The sequence below is a fragment of the Megascapheus bottae genome, chromosome X (assembly GCF_031878675.1).
Source record: "Megascapheus bottae isolate mThoBot1 chromosome X, mThoBot2.hap1, whole genome shotgun sequence".
NCBI lineage: Eukaryota > Metazoa > Chordata > Mammalia > Rodentia > Geomyidae > Megascapheus > Megascapheus bottae.
Window position 1 is genome coordinate 46,839,471 of NC_143547.1, and position 19,918 is coordinate 46,859,388.

The 19,918-nt window shown below is 41.3% G+C and overlaps 2 protein-coding genes across 8 annotated transcripts in view; both read left to right on the forward strand.

The window, feature by feature from the left end:
• Arhgef9 (Cdc42 guanine nucleotide exchange factor 9) overlaps positions 1 to 19,918 on the forward strand; it is a 299,679-nt gene that overhangs the window by 175,208 nt on the left and 104,553 nt on the right. Inside the window, exon 1 of one of the 7 annotated variants that reach the window (XM_090326298.1) lies at positions 9,142 to 9,351. The exons of 4 other annotated variants lie outside the window; for them this stretch is intronic. In XM_090326298.1, coding sequence (XP_090182424.1) covers positions 9,343 to 9,351 — 9 coding nt within the window. In that variant the 5' untranslated portion in view covers positions 9,142 to 9,342. Of the gene's footprint in view, positions 1 to 9,141; positions 9,352 to 19,918 lie in introns of those variants that run through there. 2 more of the 7 variants (XM_090326299.1, XM_090326300.1) reach the window with 2 other exon arrangements.
• LOC150041004 (uncharacterized) lies at positions 8,515 to 9,133 on the forward strand. The gene has a single exon (XM_090326303.1). It carries the CDS (start codon positions 8,951 to 8,953, stop codon positions 9,128 to 9,130), a length of 180 nt encoding a protein of 59 aa, XP_090182429.1. The 5' UTR covers positions 8,515 to 8,950; the 3' UTR covers positions 9,131 to 9,133.

The following is a 19,918-nucleotide window of genomic DNA, read 5'->3' on the forward strand; positions in this document are numbered from 1 at the left end:
TGGCGTGGAAGAGAAAGAAATAAACTAGAGATGTAGTTTTATACTCCTAGCTATCTGGCCCAGTGAATTATATAAAACAAAAAAATTATAATAGAATTGAGTGAGGTTTTCACCAAAGGAAACATATGGTCCAATAGAAGAGAAAATGTTCCCTGGAGCATTTTGGTGCTTATCTGGAGTTTTAATGAAGGGTCTGGGTGCTTGGTCCCTTACCTTTTTCACTCAAGGATAGAACTCTACCACTTAAACCACATCTCAGTTTCTGGCTTTTTGCTTTTTAACCGGACATAAATGTCGCATGGACCTTCCTGCATGGTCTGGCTTTGAACTGTGATACTTAGATTGAAGACTCTTGAATAGCTAGGATTACAAGCATGAGCCAGCAGTACCTGGCCATCCAAAGCATTTTAAGAAAGGAAATAGTAGAGAAAGCATTTTGGTGGAAGTAGCACTCCATTTAGAAGTAAAAGGCTAGAGAAAGAGAGCAATAGTTTACCTAAGCCCTGAGGCATAATACCCTGGTACTTATTAGAAATTGTCAAAGTTCTATATGGAAATGTCATGATGAAACTATTTACTACGTATGAATTAATGTACACAAATTGAATAAAACAAGATTGTATTGTAGGGCTAAAAAAAAAGCAAAAGAATAAGACCATTGGTAAGAGCTGAGATTAGAGAGGCCAAAGGACACCCTGTGGGCAGGACCTTGTATGTCATGCTATAGAATTTGCCTTAAGAACAGTGTGGAAGCCATTGAAAGCATTTGAGCAGAGGAGTTATGTAAATCAAATTTCAGCTGCATAAAATAAAGCACTCTAGTTCTATTTAGCAGAAAGTGGCTTAATACAGAAAATGAAGTACATACAAAACTGGTGGATTGTGGGTTGGAGGGACAAGCTCTATGCTGGGTCACCAGAATAGTCATAACAACCAATGTCGGAGTAGTAGTTATCTGTGACAGATACAAGTAGGTGAGGCATCAGGGATTCTGGGAGCACATCAGTTTATCTGTGATCTAGGAATCAGGAAGCTACGATTGTCCTGACTATTGGCTTAAGTGTTATCTCATACGCCAGATCCTCAGGTGCAAAAGAAAAAAAAGTTTCATTATCCACCTCTGAAAAATGCACAAAACAGCAATATTCCGATGGCTTATGCCTGTCCTAGCAACTCATTAGGCTGACATCTAAGGATCTTAATTCATAGCCAGCCCAGGCAGGAAAGTCAATGAGACTCTTATTTGCAATTAACCTCCAGAAAAGCTGGAAGTAGAGCACCAACCTTAAGGGATAAAACCCAGGGACAGTGTTCAAGGCCCTGAATTCAAACCCTAGTACTAACACATACACAGAATGCCCAGAACAAGTGACCAGACACTAGCATTTATGTTAAAACAAATTCAGTGTCTCTGGTGTTTCGAATATTAGTCATGTTCCTGTGATTGGCAGAAATGTATCACATCCAGATAGGCTGTAAAGGAGCCTGGGAAATGCATTGATAGATATAGTTTTGAGCTTTTTGCTTTTGACAGTATAGGAAGGTAGGCTTGGAAGATATATATCTTTAACAAATAATCCACAGTATCCATCAGAGAATTAATAGTAGCAGAAGTACTTTTTAGAGAGATATAATTTGGGCCAGAGAGTAGGAGTTGAATGGGGAGGGAGAGCAGCACAAAACAACCACATGGTGAATGGTAAAATATCAGAGAAGATGGGGATCTGATTAACCACCCTAGCAGCAGGAAGGGAAAGGATTCAGTGAGACAGAGATTGAGAAAGAATAAAATTAAACAGGATGTAGAGACAGCCTTTGCCAAGGTGAAATAAAAGCAGGGTTTTGTGGAGTGATTTTGGCTAGTTTAGCAATGTGATTTGCCTTTCCCTAAAGACAGGAAATTCAGAGAAGAACAAAGTTTGTTTTTTGTTTTTGTGGTGGTACTGGGGCTAAAAACTCAGGGCCTGGGCACGGTGTCCCTTAGCATTTTTCACTTAAACTGCCACTCTCCCATTTTTGCCACTCTTCCACTTCCAGCAGTGCGCCAATTGCTTGGACATAAGACTCCCATGGACTTTCCTGCCACGGCTGGCTTCGAAATGTAATTCTCAGAACTCATCCTTCTGAGTAGGATTACAGGTGTGAGCCACCAGTGACTAACTGAGTGTCTATGTTTTGAACGGGGATGGGAAACCATTTTTTTTCTGCCAAGGGTCATAGGTATTTATAATATTCAATGCAAACTGAATAAAATCATTAGTACAGGCAGGTGGCCACAAGCAGCTGAGAACAAACATACACATGTGTCCTGTCCCATTGCTAGAAAAGGATGGGGGTCAAGTCAGGTTGCTGTATGTAGAAGTGAAACTAAGTTTTACACCCCAGGCCCAAACTACAGGACTTCAAGTCAGATCCACCCACTTGCCCTATTCTAAATGAAGAGACCCACTGAAAGGCAGAGACAAGAGATTTACTACAGGTATGAGCATGCCATAGGACGACAACATGTCATCCCATTTTCAAACATCTCTTTGGGGTACAGACACGAAGTATATACTTATATAGACAGAGGCAAGAGGTATGAATAATGGCTAAATATGCCCACTCATAATTACTGACCAGTATCTCAGTCTGATTCTGGAAGGGTTCTGGAGAAACTGTTATATAGCCTCATCACTTGAAGTGGATGGTGGGAGGAGGAATGAATCAGTCACTGTTGCCTGATGGGTGGTTTGTCCATTTGTTTTCTTTGGGGCAGTTTTGCTGTTCGTGGCAGATGGTAAGAAGGCATTGTCTGTCTGAGGGACAAAGCATACCTTTTGTCTCAAGATGCTTATCAGTAAATCCTGTCCTTCCTGAATCCCAAGGTGATGGAAAGATAGAATGGCTCAGAACAAAAGACCCACATGCAAAGTAAAGATTTGGGTAACTGATGGACTCAACAAAAGCAGCTTTTAAGCATCTCTTATACAGGATCAAAAGATTGTGAGCAAGTAAAGCTATGTTAAGACTGAACATTTCTAGTTAAAGATTCTAGTTGCTTATATTACGGAGCTATCATAATAGCTAGAATCTGTGTCAACATAACCTAGGAGAGGATCTTTTTTTTGCCAGTACTGGGCCTGAGCACTATCCTTTGTCTTTCCTCCAGGCTAGGACTCTACCATTTGAGTTACTTCCAGCTTTTCTATGTGGTACGGAGGAATCAAACCCAGGTCTTTTTGCTTGCTAAGCAAGCATTCTACCACTAGGCCAAACTCATGCCTCCAGAAGAGGAGCTTTTGAACTAGTTTTTCCATTGTCTTCTGAAAAAAAGTACATTTTACAGTGCAACCTAACAAATACATTTATGTACAACTGAAAGAGAACCTTCATGAAATAGTACTTATTCTGAGTGTATGGCCATTTCATATAAACACAATCTTGGGTGTCTGCCTCTCAATTAGCAGAATATTTTCAAAGTTCTATGCTGTAGCATTATCAATATTTTTTTTCTTGTCAGAATAATAATCCAATGTATGGATGTCACATTCTTTATTCATTTATCAGTTGATGGATATTTGAATTATTTATATCTTTTTGTTTTACTACTTTGTATCATGTTCATGGGCTTTTTCAAGGCTAGCACTCATATAACTTGAGCCAGAGCACCCCTTCTGTTGTTTTCTTTTGGTTTTGTAACTAGGAATTGAACCCAGGGCTATAAAAATACTCTACCGCCAGGCCATGCTCCTGGCCTGTCATTTGTTTTCTGCATTTCATTTGAGAGAGCTAACCATGTTGAACATCTTTTCATATGCCCAACTGACAATTTCTTTTTTTTTGACAGTACTGGGCTTAAGCTCAGGGCCTGAGCATTGTCAATGCTCAGGCCTCAGCACCACTTCTGGCTTTTTCCAAGTATGTGGTACCAGGGAATTGAACCCGGGTCTTCATGCATGCTAGGCAAGCACTCTACTACTAGGCCAAAGTCCCGGCCCTCCAACTGACAATTTCTTTGGCTGAAAGTCTATTCAGACATTTTGAAATTGTATAGTACTTGTTTTGTAAATGGTCTTTGGATATTCTAGAAGCAAATCTTGTATCAGATATACTATTTGCAAATATTTTCCCCCACTCTTTGGGCTTACCTTTCAAAATCATAATAGTTTTAATTTAAACCAAGTTACATTTAGCTGTTGTATGTTTTGTTCTCTTTCTCTTTTTTTTTTGTGGTGCCTGTATTGGCAGTTGAATTCAGGGTCCAGATGCTATCCCTTAGCTTTTTCTTTCTTTCTTTCTTTTTTGTCGGTGGTAGGACTTGGGACTCTAGGCCTGGGCACAGTCCCTGAGCTCTTCAGCTCAAGGCTACTGCTCTCCCCCAGGGCCCGGGTATTGTCCCTGAGCTCTTTAGCTCAAGGCTACTGCCCTGCCCCTGGAGCCACAGTGCCACTTCCAGTTTTCTAGTGGTTTAGTGGAGAGAAGAGTCTCACTGTCTTTAGTGCCAGGGCTGGCTTTGAACCATGATATTCAGATATCAGGCTCCTGAATAGTGAGGATTACAGGCAGAGGTCACTGCACCCAGTTTCCAGGCTTCCTTAACTTTTTCTGTTCAAGGCTATGGCTCTGCAACTTTCACCACAGCTCCATTTCTGGCATTTTATTAACTGGAGAAATGAGAGTCTTATCTACCTGGAGTCCTGTCTAACTGGAGACATAAGAAATAAGGCTGACTACATTAAACTGAAATCTTCAGATCTCAGCCTCTTGAGTAGCTAGGATTTCAAGCACAAACCACTGATGATCTCAGTGAATTTTATCTATATTTTTCTTTTCTTTTTTTGGTTGGTCGTGGGACTTGAACGCAGAGCCTGAGCTCGGTGCCTTAGCTGTTCAGCTCAAGGCTAATGCTCTACCACCTGAGCCACAGAGCCACTTCCAATTTTCTGGTGGTTAGTTGGAAATAAGAGTCTCACGGACTTTAGTGCCCAGGCTAGCTTTTAAGAGCGATCCTCAGAACTCAGCCTCCTAAGTAGCTGGGACTATAGTTATGAGCCACCTGCGCCCAGCTATTTTTTTTCTTTGCTTGTACTTTCATGTTATATTTAAGAAACCAAATCAAAGGTTATAAAGTTTCGCCCCAGTACCTCTATGTACTTAATTTGACCAAATTATCACTATCACATTTAAACAATTAATAATAATTCCCTAACATCAAATATTTGGTTTGAATTCAGATTTTTAAAGTAATTAAAATATAAAATTTACTGAATTACTTATAATTTGCACCACATGGGTAAACACATATTTACTTTTGTAGCTTTAGACATGATTTCTGGTATTGTTTTATAAATACTCAAAATAGGTTCCAATCCAAGATTTCTTCATTCTTTTAAGGATCTTTGGGGATTCTTGAGTACTACTGGATGTGAAGATTTCCGAGCTATCACAGAGAAGGAAAATTTCCAGTCATCTCAAAATAATTTCCATTATGGCTGGGGTCTAGTGGCCTGTAATTGTAGCTATTCAGGAGACTGAGATCTGAAGATCACTATTGGAAGGCAGTTTGGTCACGGGAGACAAAGAGACTCTTACCTCCAATTAACCAGAAAAATTCTGGAAGTAGAGCTGTGGTTCACATGGTAGAGCACCATCATTGAGTGAAAAAGCTAAGTAAGAATGTGAAACCCTGAGGCCAGGGGTTTTGCCTAGTGGTAGGTAGAGTGCTTACCCTGCATGCACGAAGACCCAGGTTCGATTCTTTGGTACCACATATATAGAAAAAAGCCAGAAGTGGTGCTGAGGTTCAATGGTAGAGCTCTAGCCTTGAGAAAACCAAAGGACAGTTCTCAGACCCTAAGCTCAAGCCCAGGACTGGGAAAAAAAAAAACCCTGAGTTCAAGCCCCAGTACTGGTAGAAAAATTAAAGCTCCAAAACATTAAAATTCAAAACTTAAGTACTTTTACCACAACATGCTCCTTATATTTTAAAACATGTAAAAACTAGGCCCAGAGTGTGGCTTACCATTCACTGAGTCCTAGGTTTGATTCCTCAATACCACATACACAGAAAAAAACAGAGAGTGTTTCTGTGGCTCGAGTGGTAGAGTGTTAGCCTTGAGAAAGCCCAAGGACAGAGCTCAGGCCCCTAAATTCAAGACTAGGACTGGAAAAAAATGTAAAAGCATTTCTGAATTTGGATAAACTTTTAAAATTCTAAAAGGAAGCAGCAAGACATGTTTTCTTCTGTCAGTTGTAAGCTAGATTAGGAGGTGATTCCCAGAATGATGTTATCATGTCAGGTTAATACTTAGGCTAAGTGTGTTGAACTAGGAGTCACGGGATCTGGTTGTAGTTTCCATCTTGTATGGTGTGATCTTCAGTCAGTCTCTCAACTTCTGTGCATCAGGAAGTCACATCATAGAATTCAAGATAACTTATTCTTTTCAGCATTTTGTTGTAATGCCTTGCAATCAGAATAACTTTAGGCTGTGTGAAATCTAGGAGTTTGACCTCTACTCAATATATATATAATACTTTTAAATTTTCTACCTTTTATGAGTCTGATTCTTATAATCACACACCCCCATGTTTGTACATTCACATGTTTTCCTATTTGGTAACCTTCTCATTATTAATAATTACAAGTCTTTCTAGAATGTATGTATTATTCTTTGCTTTATTTTTCTTCCGCTTCCTTTCTTAATTTCTCCCAAGATCTTTTCTAAACCTGTAGAGGCCAAAAGCTTCAACACCTTTTCACAAGATTTACCACATTTTCCGAGACACATCTCTTCTTCTGAGTTGTATGACCTACATTACAAAATACAAGTGGAGCTCTCCTTAGCTTTTCATTCTCAAAAAGGAGCTAATATATCAACACTTGAGGCTGCCATTGTTAAATTTGGAATGAAATGGAGTGAACTGTTTTATTTTAGTATTTTTGTGTGTATATGTGCTGGTACTGGAGTCTGAACTCAGGACCTAGGCACTGTCATTTAGTTTTTTTTCCCAAGGCTAGCACTCTACCACTTGAGCCACAACTCCAATTCCAGCTTTTTGTTTAAGTGGAGGTAAGAGTCTTATGGACTTTCTTGCCTGGGCTGAACCATGATCCTCACTCAGATCTCATTATAGGTGTGAACCACCAATGCCCAGCTGTGTGTACCTTTTTGAAAGGAGGTGTCCCTGAATTCTCTGTTAAACGTTAAGTCTTGTGTGATAGAACCAAAGCCCAGAGATAGGAAAGGAGGTACTGAAAAGTAATACTGTGAACCAAGCAGTATGGATAGAAGAAGTAAATTCGAAATCTGCTGGTCTCTAGTTGGGGGCCTGAATCTTGTACTTCCAGACACTGGGTCACAAACAGTGACCTGGATATTGATTTGAAACAAGTTGTATAGAAGTTGATCCAGGGTAAATACTTAACTGCTAACCGGATTTGTTTCTTAGTACCCACGACTCTAGAAGAGTGCATGTTGACTGTACTGTGTGAAACATCCATAATTAGGAAAGGCCCTTTGGATGAGCCAGGGAAGCTCTGTTAAGTACTAAATGCTGTACTAGAGATACTTAAAAATTTAATTTTTTAGAGAGAAAGCCAAATAAAACTGGATGTTAGCTAAATTTTCAGTGTGGTTTTCCACAGAACTTGTAGAATTTTTATTGCTAATTATGAGCTGCCTATAAAATTTTCTAGGCAGTAGCATATTCTTTGTGTCACAGCTCCATATGGGTCTACTCCAGGTTCTACCTATCTTTTGTCCCCATTTCTTTCCCTTTTATTTCCCACCCCGATCTTTTACTTTTTTGCCCTTTGTGTCAGAACTGGGATTTAAACTCATGGCCTGAGTTCTATCCCTGAGATTTTTCACTTAGGGCTAGTACTCTACCTTTTGAGCCACAGTTCCACTTCCTGCTTTTTGCTGGTTAATTGGAGAAAGTGTCATGGACTTTCCTGCCCAGGGTGGCTTCCACTTACATCCTCAGATTTCAGCCTCCTGAGTGGCTGCACTGGCAGATGTGAGCCATTGGTGCCTGGCTTTCTCTATCCTTTTCCTTGCACTTCATTTTTTTTTCCCCCTATATGTCATTTCTTGTTCTTTCTCCTTTCCATTTTTTCTTCTTTTTTTCCCATGGTTTTTCCAAATGCCTCTTCTTCACTTTATACCTGTTTCTTTCCATCCCCTTTGGTCCTCTACCTCCCTTTCCTCCTCCCACTCTTTTTTATGCTGCCTCCTTTCCCCGGAGCAATCTACCCCCAACCATTTCCCCCACCCCCACGTCAAAACTGGCTGCTGGTGGCTCCAGCGAGTCGGAATGGAGCGAGCCAGCTTTGGGAGTCTGGGGTCTTCCGATTGGCTAGCACGACTAGCATGCCAGTTGAAGTCCCGCCTCCAAGCAACGAACGCGCAGCTGCAGCAAGCCTTATTGGCTAGCAAGCATGTCATTAGCACAGTCAGCGCCTCACGCAGGCGCCCGCAGTCTCTGCGTGAATAAAAAGGCAGCCTACCCGCTGAGGTGGGGGTGGGGAGAGGAGAGGGAGAGGGACAGCGAGGAAGGGCTAGAAAGAGTGGCTGGCAGCCGGGAATCCCACGAAGAGAGCGAGCGGACTAGAGAATAGGGGAGACAGAGACTGACTGGTAGCTAGGCAGGCGGACGGACGCACGCACGCCCGGACAGACAGAAGGCGCCGGAGAACCTCTGATAGGTTCCTCCCGCCTTTCCCTTTGCAAACCAGGATTTTGCTTTTTCTTTGGCGCCCGAGAGAGAATGCTGGACTCTGCGGTCTTCAGCGCAAGCTAAGATTTCTCAGCTAGGAAAGAAAGATCAGTCCAATCCTGAGAGGGGGAAGCAAGACCCCCTGTCTTCAACCCTCCCCCTCCCCCACCCGGCCAAACTCGGGCGCCTAAACCCAGACCGTCCCTAACCCCCTCCGACTTCCTCCTCTCCTTTCTAGCATGGTGGCTGTATGGACAGTCTGACAGAACAGAGACTGACATCTCCCAATCTGCCAGCCCCCCACCTGGAACACTACAGTGTTCTGCATTGCACCATGACCCTGGATGTGCAAACTGTAGTCGTTTTTGCTGTGATTGTAGTCCTCCTGCTTGTCAATGTCATACTCATGTTTTTTCTGGGAACGCGCTGAATGGAGTCCAGCCACCTGAGCTGTTACGAACTCTCGCTTTGATTTCATCCCAAGAGCCACCGAGAGAAAAAAAAAGAGAGAAAGAGAGACAGAGGAGGGGGGGGGGAGAGAGAGACAGTCCGAGACAGGGAAAGAGAGGGAGAGAAAGCTCAAGCTTTCTTACTCAGGGGGCAAATCGTTTTGAGCTTCAACATGGCCTCGCTGTGATATGTATGACGTTGGTATATTACCTCTCCCTAAATCTTTTGTCATGTCTTGTCTTTTAAGTATGCCTGAGTGTGTAGTTGCGTATTGCTTGAGTGAAATTGTTGCGACTGAAATGTTTTCTATTTAAGTGTGCATGCGTGTGTGTGCATTCTCCATGTATGTGACGTTCATAGAGCAAGCTCTGCATCCTTAAACAGCGGCTTCGCTCTCTGGTGTGTTGTCAACTCATTTTCTTGAAAACTACCTTTAAACTCCATTTAGGGAATTTTAGTTAAATTTTTCTATTGCCATCTGGAGTTCATTTGGGTTTGTTTGGGGGGAGGGTCGGGGAAGGGGTTTGTGCAAGAGCATGATGAGTTTTTCGAAACCTAAGAAAGACAATCTTGTGAATCTTTAGACATGAAAAATGATATGAGAAATGGATTTGGGGGAAAATCATTCTTTGGTTTCAATTGAGAAGCAGAAATTTGGAAAGTGATGTGGTGGGGTCCCTTGAGCTGGCACTTGGTGAGAGTGTCCTTTGAATCTAATTTTGCTGTCTAGGGCTATCCAATTTGGAATGAAGCCAACTTTAGAACAATTCTTTAAGTATGTTGCTTTCTTTAGAATAATGAAATACGTGCTGAAAGTGTATAATGTGATCTTTGCTTGGGCTAGAGAGGATTTTGAGATGTTTGGGCTTCATTTCCCAGAAATTGTGTCCCTGAATTTTGACTTTGATGGGTTTGGGTTTTAGTTTTTTTTTTTTTGTCTGTGTCTCATCCAAAAAACTCAGAACTTGTGTTTTGCCTTACTTTGGGAATAATAATATTGGATATGGCTCCTTTGGGGTAATCTCATTTGCACTGATGTTCTTGAACTACCTTTTAAATAGAACTTGATAGCTCTGATGAGAAGAAAGCAGTGCTATTGTTTTCTTCTTATTCGTTGCTTTAAGAGCAGAGATCTCTAATTGAAACATTCACATAACTGAAAGTATGTAATGTGCTAAATTAAGAGTTTTGAGCACTGGGGGAAAAGTCTATAAAATGGGATAAGAGCTCAGAAAATATATAAACTGGAAGCAGCCTTTCCATTTGAGTTATCTGCTTGTCTGGTACATGGATTGTCATGGGGGGGGGTGTCTCTTATTATTGCTATTGTTATTCTCAATTTTTTTGTTTCCTTTGGAGAAAACTCATGGCAAAAACTAACAAAAATTATCTGTGATGCCAGTGTGCATAATACTTTTCCCCCCTTGCTGATGTAGGCAGGTCTCCCTCATTCCATTGCTTACCTGACTTGAAATAGTGCCATTTCTAGCTCATGTAGCAATGAATCAGGGCACATACACACCCACACACATGCTCCTGCTACACTCATGTGGGTGGATGCTCATGTGTGATGTGCGGATCTTCTGGCAATATGCTGTCAAGTTTCGTGTCCTGTTGTTCAAATCTCTTTGGAAATGATTAAGAAGGGAGATGGGCTATGAAGGGACCTGTGAATTTTTCCTAACCAACGCAGACAGTATTATTTAATGGCGTCAGCGGATGTTTTGAGCCTTAAATTGGGCTCTGGTTGACTTGGTGTAGGCGAGAAGCTGAGTTGCTCTCCCTCCCCTATTTGATAACATGATACAAGCATGATCTAGGAAGTTTGCTGGCATTGATTCTTGTTAATTACTCTTCAGTCCCTTTTTTGAGGACTTCTGGAGGATATAGAGGGCAAGAATTTGTTTATTTGCAATGAGAATCTAGGAAGGTTTTCATTTTAATGTGTTAGCTTCAGAGGCAATATTTAAAGTAAGCTCGCGTCGTATTCAGGCACCTTGTTTTGACTCATAGTTGGAGAGTGAGGAAAAGCTCCATGCTGGGCAGCTGCAGAGTTTTTTCTCCATTCAGCAGCTATTTGACCTTGGACATTTTTTTTCCTTTCCTCAGTGGGTATGAGGTTCCTTATAACATTGACATTTTGAAATGGCTGGACTAAATGGTTTCCAAGTTTTTGCATTCTGTGATTTGCGGTATCATAGGACTGGAAGTCAAAAGAGGGTGACAAGTCAAAGGAAAAAAATTGTTAACCAAAGGGGGGTAGATGACAGGAAGGGATGAGAATATCTGTTTGCTGGTATCTGCAGAGTAAGTTTACCTGAGGGATTTCTGATATAGCTGCATGGTAAAGAAATGAGAGCTGAAATACTAGCAATCATTTTGTCATCCCCCCCCCAGGGGGAGAAGGGGTCTCTAAGATTGCTATGCCTTGACCTAGGTTTATGACTGTAGAGTCATGACATGCCTTCTCCTCAGGGTGTCTGGAAAACTCTTTGCAGAAAGTCTTTGGGAATGTATGCGTGTAGGGTGGTGGCAGTATGTTTGTGGGTGGTTAGGGGTGCAAACTCCTGAGCATGGATGGAAGGGGGGTTGTGGTAGGAATGAGGAAAAGACAGCATTGAGTTCCACAGTTCTGAATGGCCTTCTTGTTCTGGGGCTTGTGGGGATTTACATGGTGCTTGGATGGATGAGTGTCACCCATGCCAATCCTCCTCCCACCACCTAAAACCCTTCAGGCTAGATATCGTGAATGAACCCTCCCATCAGTAATTTAGCTGTTAAGGGTTCATATTTTCCCTATTCACTCATTTCTAGGCTTTGAGGGGATGTTGCTAGCCAGATGGCAGGCCACCCTAGAGCAGCCAGAAGGGTGTTTGGGGAATAGAGAACAAAAGGTGGCAGTGTGACTTTTTACTGTGTGAATCCTAAAGGTTTTGGCATTTCTCCTGTAGATGCAAAAAGAGAAAAAAGCGAGGGAGGGGAGAGAGAAAATGAGATATGCACCCCACAGGAGTACAAGTCTATGCATTTCAACATGTCTTCTTTTTTTCCTCCCTCTCATACTTTCTCTCTTAAATCTTTCCCCTTCTTCCTTTCCTACCTCCTTATACACTGCTGCCTCTTATGCCCCCATTGTAAGTAGGTGAGAAGTAAGGAAGAGAAGAGGGCTTTTCTTCTCTGATTTGTTCCAACTTTTCCAGATAAAGCTTATTCCCTGCCCTCTTCTCTGATCCCTTTGAGTAGAAAATAAGCTTTTGCTACTAGGAGGGGGCAAAATCCCAGCTCAGGGATTTTGGTTCCCAGCTCCCCACCCAGGAATTTTTTTAAATGCCTTTCTACTGGTATCCTAGCAACCAGGGCATCACTCAGCACCCACTGAGCTCCAGGGCCCACCCTTTAAAGTCCCAGGCACTACTGTTTGGACTAACTAGGGCTGGAGCACAGCCAGACTTGTAAAGGTGCTTTTGGGGAGAGGACAAAGAATGAAACCCTCAACAACAAAAAAAAAAGAAGAAGGAAACCCTCATTGGCTGCCAAGGCAGAGAAACCATGTTCACAACTGTCCAGCTGTGAGGACTGTTTATCAGTAGATTCATGAGTTCAAATTCCTCACTCCCAACTGTCCTCTCCTTAAGATTAATTAGTCCCTTTCACAGCATAGCTTCAGAGAAAGCAGTCTGAAGGTCTTCTGCAATATTGTGTTCACCCTAAATGTTGGCTTCATTGTGAAGAAAGAGATAAGTGATAGCTCAGTGGGAACAAACTGAGCAGTACATTTCTTCTCTTAAGACAGACTCCATCTGTCAGAATCTGCAACATCTGCTTTTGCAGTTTGCCTTGAATTTGTTTTTGACTTGGGAGTAACCTTGCTCTGCCCAGCTGTAATGGGCAATGTGGGAGGGGTTCTTGCTATGGTCAATGGTTTCTGACTGGGGAGGTTAGATAAATTGGGAAAACTGAGTTGCATTGTGGCCCTTATGAATAGAGGGCTTAGAACGTGGCTCAGATTATCTCACTCACACACTTGTTTGTATGAGATTCTGCTTCTAGAGAGCTAAGGGATCCCAACAAATCAGTAGGTGAGGTGCTCTACTGCCCTGTGGTGAGTCAGTATTCACAGAATTGAATGTCACATTCAGAGGTCATATGAATCACAGGGATGGTGCCAAAGTATGTGTTTACATGAGAATCAAGCCTTTTTCTTCCAAACTAACTGCCTCCTCAGAGGACCTCCCACAAGGCATCTGGTTTTATTGCAAGAAATGGGGCTAGAGGAAGTGAATCTTAGACTCTCTAGCCCTTATTTCTAGCTTTGCAACTTGTCTGGGCCAACTGAGTCTCTCGCTTTCCAAGAATCTTTTATTAAAACTCAGCCTTTCAATATGTCCCCAGTGTGTATCCTTTCTGTCCATAGGTGGATCTATCTACTTTGTTTATTTAGTGCTTGCCTTGGGACCATAGTACAAAATGGTGTGTGTGGGGGGGGGTGGAACTAAAGGAAAAAAGTGCCTCCGTGAGAGAATTGGCTTGGAAAACAGTCCAGTAATGGATGTATTAATAATCTTTTGTAAGCACATGGGCCTGTGAATTTTACAAAGTAATTTTACATTCTTTTGAATTTGTACATCTCATCGGCCATACGAAATAGAAATGATCGCTACTCCCAGTTTTAGGGATGAGGAAAGAAAAGCTGAGATTGTTGGGATGAGAGTGGAGCTGCTTCTCCAACAGGGATTGGTAAGTGGGGGAGTCAGAGTTGATTGTAGGGATGAGAGTGGGGCTGCTTCTCCAACAGGGAGGTAAGTGGGGGAGTCAGAGTTGATTGTCCCCAGCTACTGTGAAGCTACATGGGGTCAGATGGTGAGGGAGGTGTGTGTGAGTCACCCGTTAAGTCAGATTAGCTTCCTCAGCTTTACATGCTTACATTTTTAGTGCTTTTTAAATATCTTTTATTTGTATAGCACTTTTGAGCAGAGTTCTTGAGTCCATAAAAGGCTCCTTTTTGTGTTGAATATAGATGAGTTTGCTTTAATCAGTCTTTAGAAAAAAGTTGTTATTTGAGATCCTCAAGGTAAAAAAGTCAGTGTGATTTGCTGAAGCCTAAAATACAGAATGTCTCAGAGGAACTGCAGTTTTTTGTGTGTGATATGTGTGTGTGCGTGCATGCTGGTACTGGTGCTTGAACTCAGAGCCTTGAGCTCTTGCTTGGCTATTTCTATTTGGGCCTGATACTCTGTCACTTGAATCATACCTCCACTTCTGGTTTATTGCTAGGTAATTGGAGATAAGTGTTTCATGGATTTGTCTGCCAGTATCCAGCTGTGATTCCCAGATTTCAGTCACTTGAGTACCTAGAGGACTGCAGTTTTGATACAATTGTTCCTTTGTTGTTATTATTGCTGGTCATGGGGCTTGAACTCTGGGCCTGGGTGCTGTCCCTAAGCTCTTAGGCTCAAGGCTAGCACTCTACCATTTGAGCCACAGTGCCACTTTTGGTTTTCTGGTGATAAATTGGAGATAGAGTCTGACTTTGAACCTCAATCCTCAGTGCTGAGTAGTTAGGATTACAGATGTGAGCTACCAGCACCCACCTCAGTTCTTCTTTTATGAAATGCACATTTTTTCTGTATTTTTAAAATATGCTACCCAGGGATAGAGATATAGCTCAGTGAGAGAGACTTGCCTAGCATATGCAAGGACTTAGGTTTGATCACAAGCACCTAAACAAATATAGAAAACAATGCTCTTCCTAGAACTGTTGATGCTCTTCTATATGCCACCTGACGTGGCTAAGATCAAGTACAAAGGAACTGTATGTGTGTGTGTGTGTGTGTGTGTGTGTGTGTGTGTGTGTGTGTACATGTACGTGTGTACCTATACACGTGCACATGTTGATTACTGGGGCTTGAACTCATGGTTTGGGCACTCTCCATTAGCTTTTTGTTCTAGGCTAGCATTCTACCACTTGGGCCACAGCTCCATTTAAGGCTTTTTTTTGGTTGCTTAATTGGAGATAAGATTCTCACAGACTTCACTGCCCAGACTGGCTTGAAACTTCCATCCTTAGAGCATAGCCTCCTGAGTATCTAGGAATACAGGTGTGAGCCACTAGTGCCAAGCTTAAGGGACTTTTTATATATTTGTCTCTGAAAAGTCTAATACTTCAGCTTTCACTTGCTTCTCAATTTTCATTGAACATTCATATAACTGGGGGAGATTTTAAAATATCTATGTAATGTCCCACTTTGAGAGAATTTGGTTTAATTAGCATGGATGTCTCAGAAAGCCTTTAAAAATGTAAAATTCCTGAAGGTAACTTAAAACTGCAACCAGGATTAAGAAACCCTGCTTTAACTTTTTGTGCTTAAAGATTTAAACCCATTTCTGTTTGGTATAATACTCTTGTGAAGTTGGCATTTTTGACACAAATTAGGTTTGGGGAGCCAAACTTGTTAATTTTTTTTGTTCAGTCCATTATTCTAGGTTTTTATGGATTTGTTTTTTTTCCTTCATGCTGTGAAAGAAATAAGCAGTTTCTTCTAGACTTGCATCAATTAAACTATTTTGTTTTATCTATTGTTTTTTAGCCTTGTGGGTGTTTTAAAATTGTTTCTTCAAGTCAATGAACAGATTAGCAATTCCTTCTAGCATTGCATCATTTGAAAACTGGATAAATATTAGCCAGGCTGCTGATTCAAAACAATGATCAATATGATGAGGTTAATGCTACTCTGACATCTGACAACAACATATTCTCAGAGTTGGAGCCTATTATTTTTATATATCTGGTCAGCTAGTGAAGACTCCAGTAAGCTTACTCTTCCATCTATTCCTGCCAATGTGTCAATGCAGATAACATCATATGGGATTTGTTCTGTTCTCTGTGGACATCAAGTTATGCTCCATTCATGGCTATTATGTCCCAAGTCCATGGTCCCATCAGAAAAAGAAGTGTTAAGTTACTTGGCATCTTATTTCTGGTAAATCTAGCTGCCAGTTATAGAGCTCCTTATTTTCTTTCAATGCCAAGATGTTTCTTAACTGGGTCCAGAATATGACTGAAAGTTGGTACCATCACTGCAATTTATGTGTAGCATTTCTCCCTCCTTCGAGAAAGTGGGGCATGATGGATATAGCTTTAAAACAGAATTTATTTCATCATCTGCCTCAGAGAATTCAGGAAACTCTATGTTTGCCTTGTTGCCTGGCTGAATTGTTTCTATAGTGGTTCTCTGCCCTGGCTATACTTTTGAATCACCTGGGGAGTTAACATGACTAACAACAATTCATAAGGATCTCTTGGGGAGATCTGATTGAGTTGGGCATGGTGGGGCCCTGGCATCAATATTTTTCTAAAAGCTCCCTGAGGTGATAGGAAAGTTTAACCGGGAATGAGAATGACTGCTATGGAATGGTACAAAGGAAATGTTAGCTCAGCCTGAGTCTGGCTTATTACACATGTGAATAGGCATAATTCACAGATGGTAAGATCTTTTTTCCAGGAATTCTGAGGGCTTGATGAGTTACAGGGGCTTGTGCCCATTTGAAGATGGACTCAACTTGAGGAATTGAGTACCTTGGATTTAAACCAATAGAATCATAGGTTCTATTATATCCACAGATAGAAAATATTTGGGAAAAAATTGAATGACAGTACAGAAAGAAAATCACATAGGCCAGGATTGTGGCCTAGTAGAAGAGTGCTTTCCTAGCATTCATGAAGCCCTGGGTTCTATTCCTCAGTATCACATACACAGAAAAAGCCAGAAATGGTGCTGTGGCTCAAGTGGTAGGGCGCTAGCCTTCAGAAAGCCCTAGGACAATGCCCAGGCCCTGAGTTCAAGCCCCAGGACTCGAGAAAGAAAGAAAAGAAAGAAAGAAAGAAAGAAAGAAAGAAAGACCCCATAATAAACACTGCAGTAAGAAAACTATTTGCATAGCATTTATGTTATGTCCTATAAATAATCTAGAGGAGATTTGAAGTGCACAGGAGGTGGGGCTTGGGAAGATCATCTGATTAACTTCAGTAAGGACCTGGGTTCAATCCCTAGCACTGAAGCAAAATAAAAGCAAGCCAAAAGAGTGTGAGGCCCTGAGTTCAAGCTCCAGTACCAGTGCCCCCCCCCCCCACCCCAACACACAATAAAAAAGACTCTGCTCATTTGCTGGCTAACAGATAAATTATTTTTCCTGTGTGAATTTTTTGTCATTTGCAAAATAAAAATGGTTAGATAGCTTCAAAGTTTTCTTCCAACACGAATTGGTGTTTACTTTGTGAATATCATGAATGCTGAATATGATTATTGCTGTTATTTAAAACTATCAGGTAGTCCAAAGATTAAAGCAGTTTTAGAGTCACTAGATGGTTATGGGGTAGTATCCACTAGATTTACCTTCTATTTTTTCTGTCATGGGGCTTGAACTCTGGGCTTGGGCGTTGTCCCAGAGCTCTTCAGTTTAAAGCTAGTGCTCTACCATTTGAGCCACAGCCCCACTTGAGATTTACCTTCTTGATTGTACTTATCTTAGGCCTGTTCTCTGTGAACAGGCTGTATTCATTGAGCAAACAGTGACTACCAAGCAAAGAAGGGAGTCCTTACTGATTTGAGTAGCAGTAGTGTACCAGTTTGATATTTAGCTTGTTGAAGAAGCATGTCATATGAATAACAGAGATTTAGATACAGAGTCTCATAGGTATAGAAATACTTTGAAGTACCTAGGAAGAGCCACTTCCTAAAGTGTCTTAAGAAGTCTTCACTGTTAATAATGCTACTACTACTATTGAGCTAAGTGCCAGTGGCTTAACCTCTCAGCTACTCAGCTAGCTACTCAGAAGGCTGAAATCTGAGTGTCTACAATTCAAAGTCAGCCCAGGCAGGAAAGTCCATGAGACGATTATCTCAATTACCTAGCCAAAGACTGGAAGTGAAAGTATGCATCAAGTGGTAGAGCACCACCCTTATGTAAAAAAGTTCAAGAACTGGGCCTAGGTCCTGAGTTCAAGCTCCAGTACTGGCACACACAAAAACTACTACTATTACTACTATTCCTACTACTACTATTATTAATAAGTAATACAAAGAACAAGAACTATAGCTGGGTGCTTGTGGCTCCCACCTGAAATCCTAGCTACTCTGGAGGCTGAAATTTGAGGATTGAGGTTCAGAACCAGCCCACGCAGGAAAGTCTGTGAGACTCTTACCTCCAATAAACTATTCAGAAAAAGCATGGTGGCTCAAGTGTTAGCCTTGAGCACAAAGAAGCTCAGAGATAGCGCCCAGGCTCTGAGTTCAAGCCCCAAGACAAGCAAAAAAAGAAGAGGAGGAAGAAGAAACTCTACAAAGTTCCCTAGTTATTTCATTCATTCGCCCTCAGACCTCTGTTTAGAAAAGTGAGTCTCACAGCAATCAAGCAACTTTCTCAAGGTTACACAGTAGGAAGTGATAGTGTATGACCTAAAACTGAGGCATTGTGTTACTACAAATTCTTCAATACTTCCAGTTTAGCCTTTACTATATGTTTATGTGGTCAGGCTTTGAAGAAAAGGTCAAACCTTGAAGGGGAAAGGTTATGAGATGAATGTGCCTGAGTTCATATCCTCCTTGCTTTTGTCACTGCTATCTGTTAGTTGCAAGGCCTCTATATAGTATTAGAATTTAGCCTTAAGTTTGAGAGTTGGAAAATAGTACCTGCACAGTAGAAGGAAGGATCTAAAGTAAGAGAAAAACACTGGAAAAGACCTCCACAACTGTAGTTTCATGCCTTGGCTCTTTACCTAGCCAATTGACAGACTTTTTTGTGTGCCAGTACTGGGCTATGACATAGGTCGTCCCTTGGCTTTTTCTGCTTAAGGCTAGAGCTCTATCACTGAAGCCACAGCTCTACTACCAACATTTTGCTGTGTAATTGGAGATAGACTATCATGGACATTACAGCAGAGGTTGGCTTCAAACTAGGATCCTTAGATCCCAGCCTATTGAGTAGCTAGGATTACAGGCATGAGCCTTTGACACTCAGCTTTGTTGACAGATCGTGATAAAAGCCTTTTCCATTTGAACATCACTGTCCATGCCACTAAACTGAGGAATTTCAATAGAATAGCCATCCTTTCAAATAAATGTGTAGCTAGAAATTACATAAAAGAGGGTAAATCATAGTAGGTTTGTTTGAAATGGGCAAGGATAGAGGTCTATATCCCAAAGTTCAAGCAACTATCTTGTCCATGTAGACTAAGGAAGTTCGCTCAGCAGAGGAGGGATGGCTCTTCCCAACTCAGTCCTAATACTTAGGAGATGGGACATCTTTAACTATACTATGTATATATTTTGGAGGCAAACCTTTCATTGAAGTAGCCAGGTTCCCAAAAAAATTATTTATTAACAGATTAATGTATCTGGCAGGTCTTCAGTACACTGTCTCACTCCTTTGTTACAATGGAGGAGACTAAGTAAAAGCCCAAAGGTTTCAATAATGAGCCTCAGAAGCCTGACTTTTCAAATTAGGCCCTTTCCTGCTATAATCTGTTACCTCCACCCACCAATTCTTTGTAGTTAATTGTTGTTCTTATTATTAAGTAGTTGTACAAAAAAGATGTAATTCCATAAATCAGGTTATGAGACCCTTTTTTTGTACCAGTACTGCAGCTTGAATTCGGGTCCTGGGTGTTTTCCCTTACCTTTTTCAGCTCCAGGATAGTACTCTACCATTTGAATCACAGCTCTACTTCTGAATTTTTGTGTTTAATTGATGATAAGAGTTTTACAGACTT

Bases quoted from the DNA above. Each gene is read 5' to 3' on its own strand.
- LOC150041004 (XM_090326303.1), top strand. From the start codon at position 8,951: ATGGACAGTCTGACAGAACAGAGACTGACATCTCCCAATCTGCCAGCC.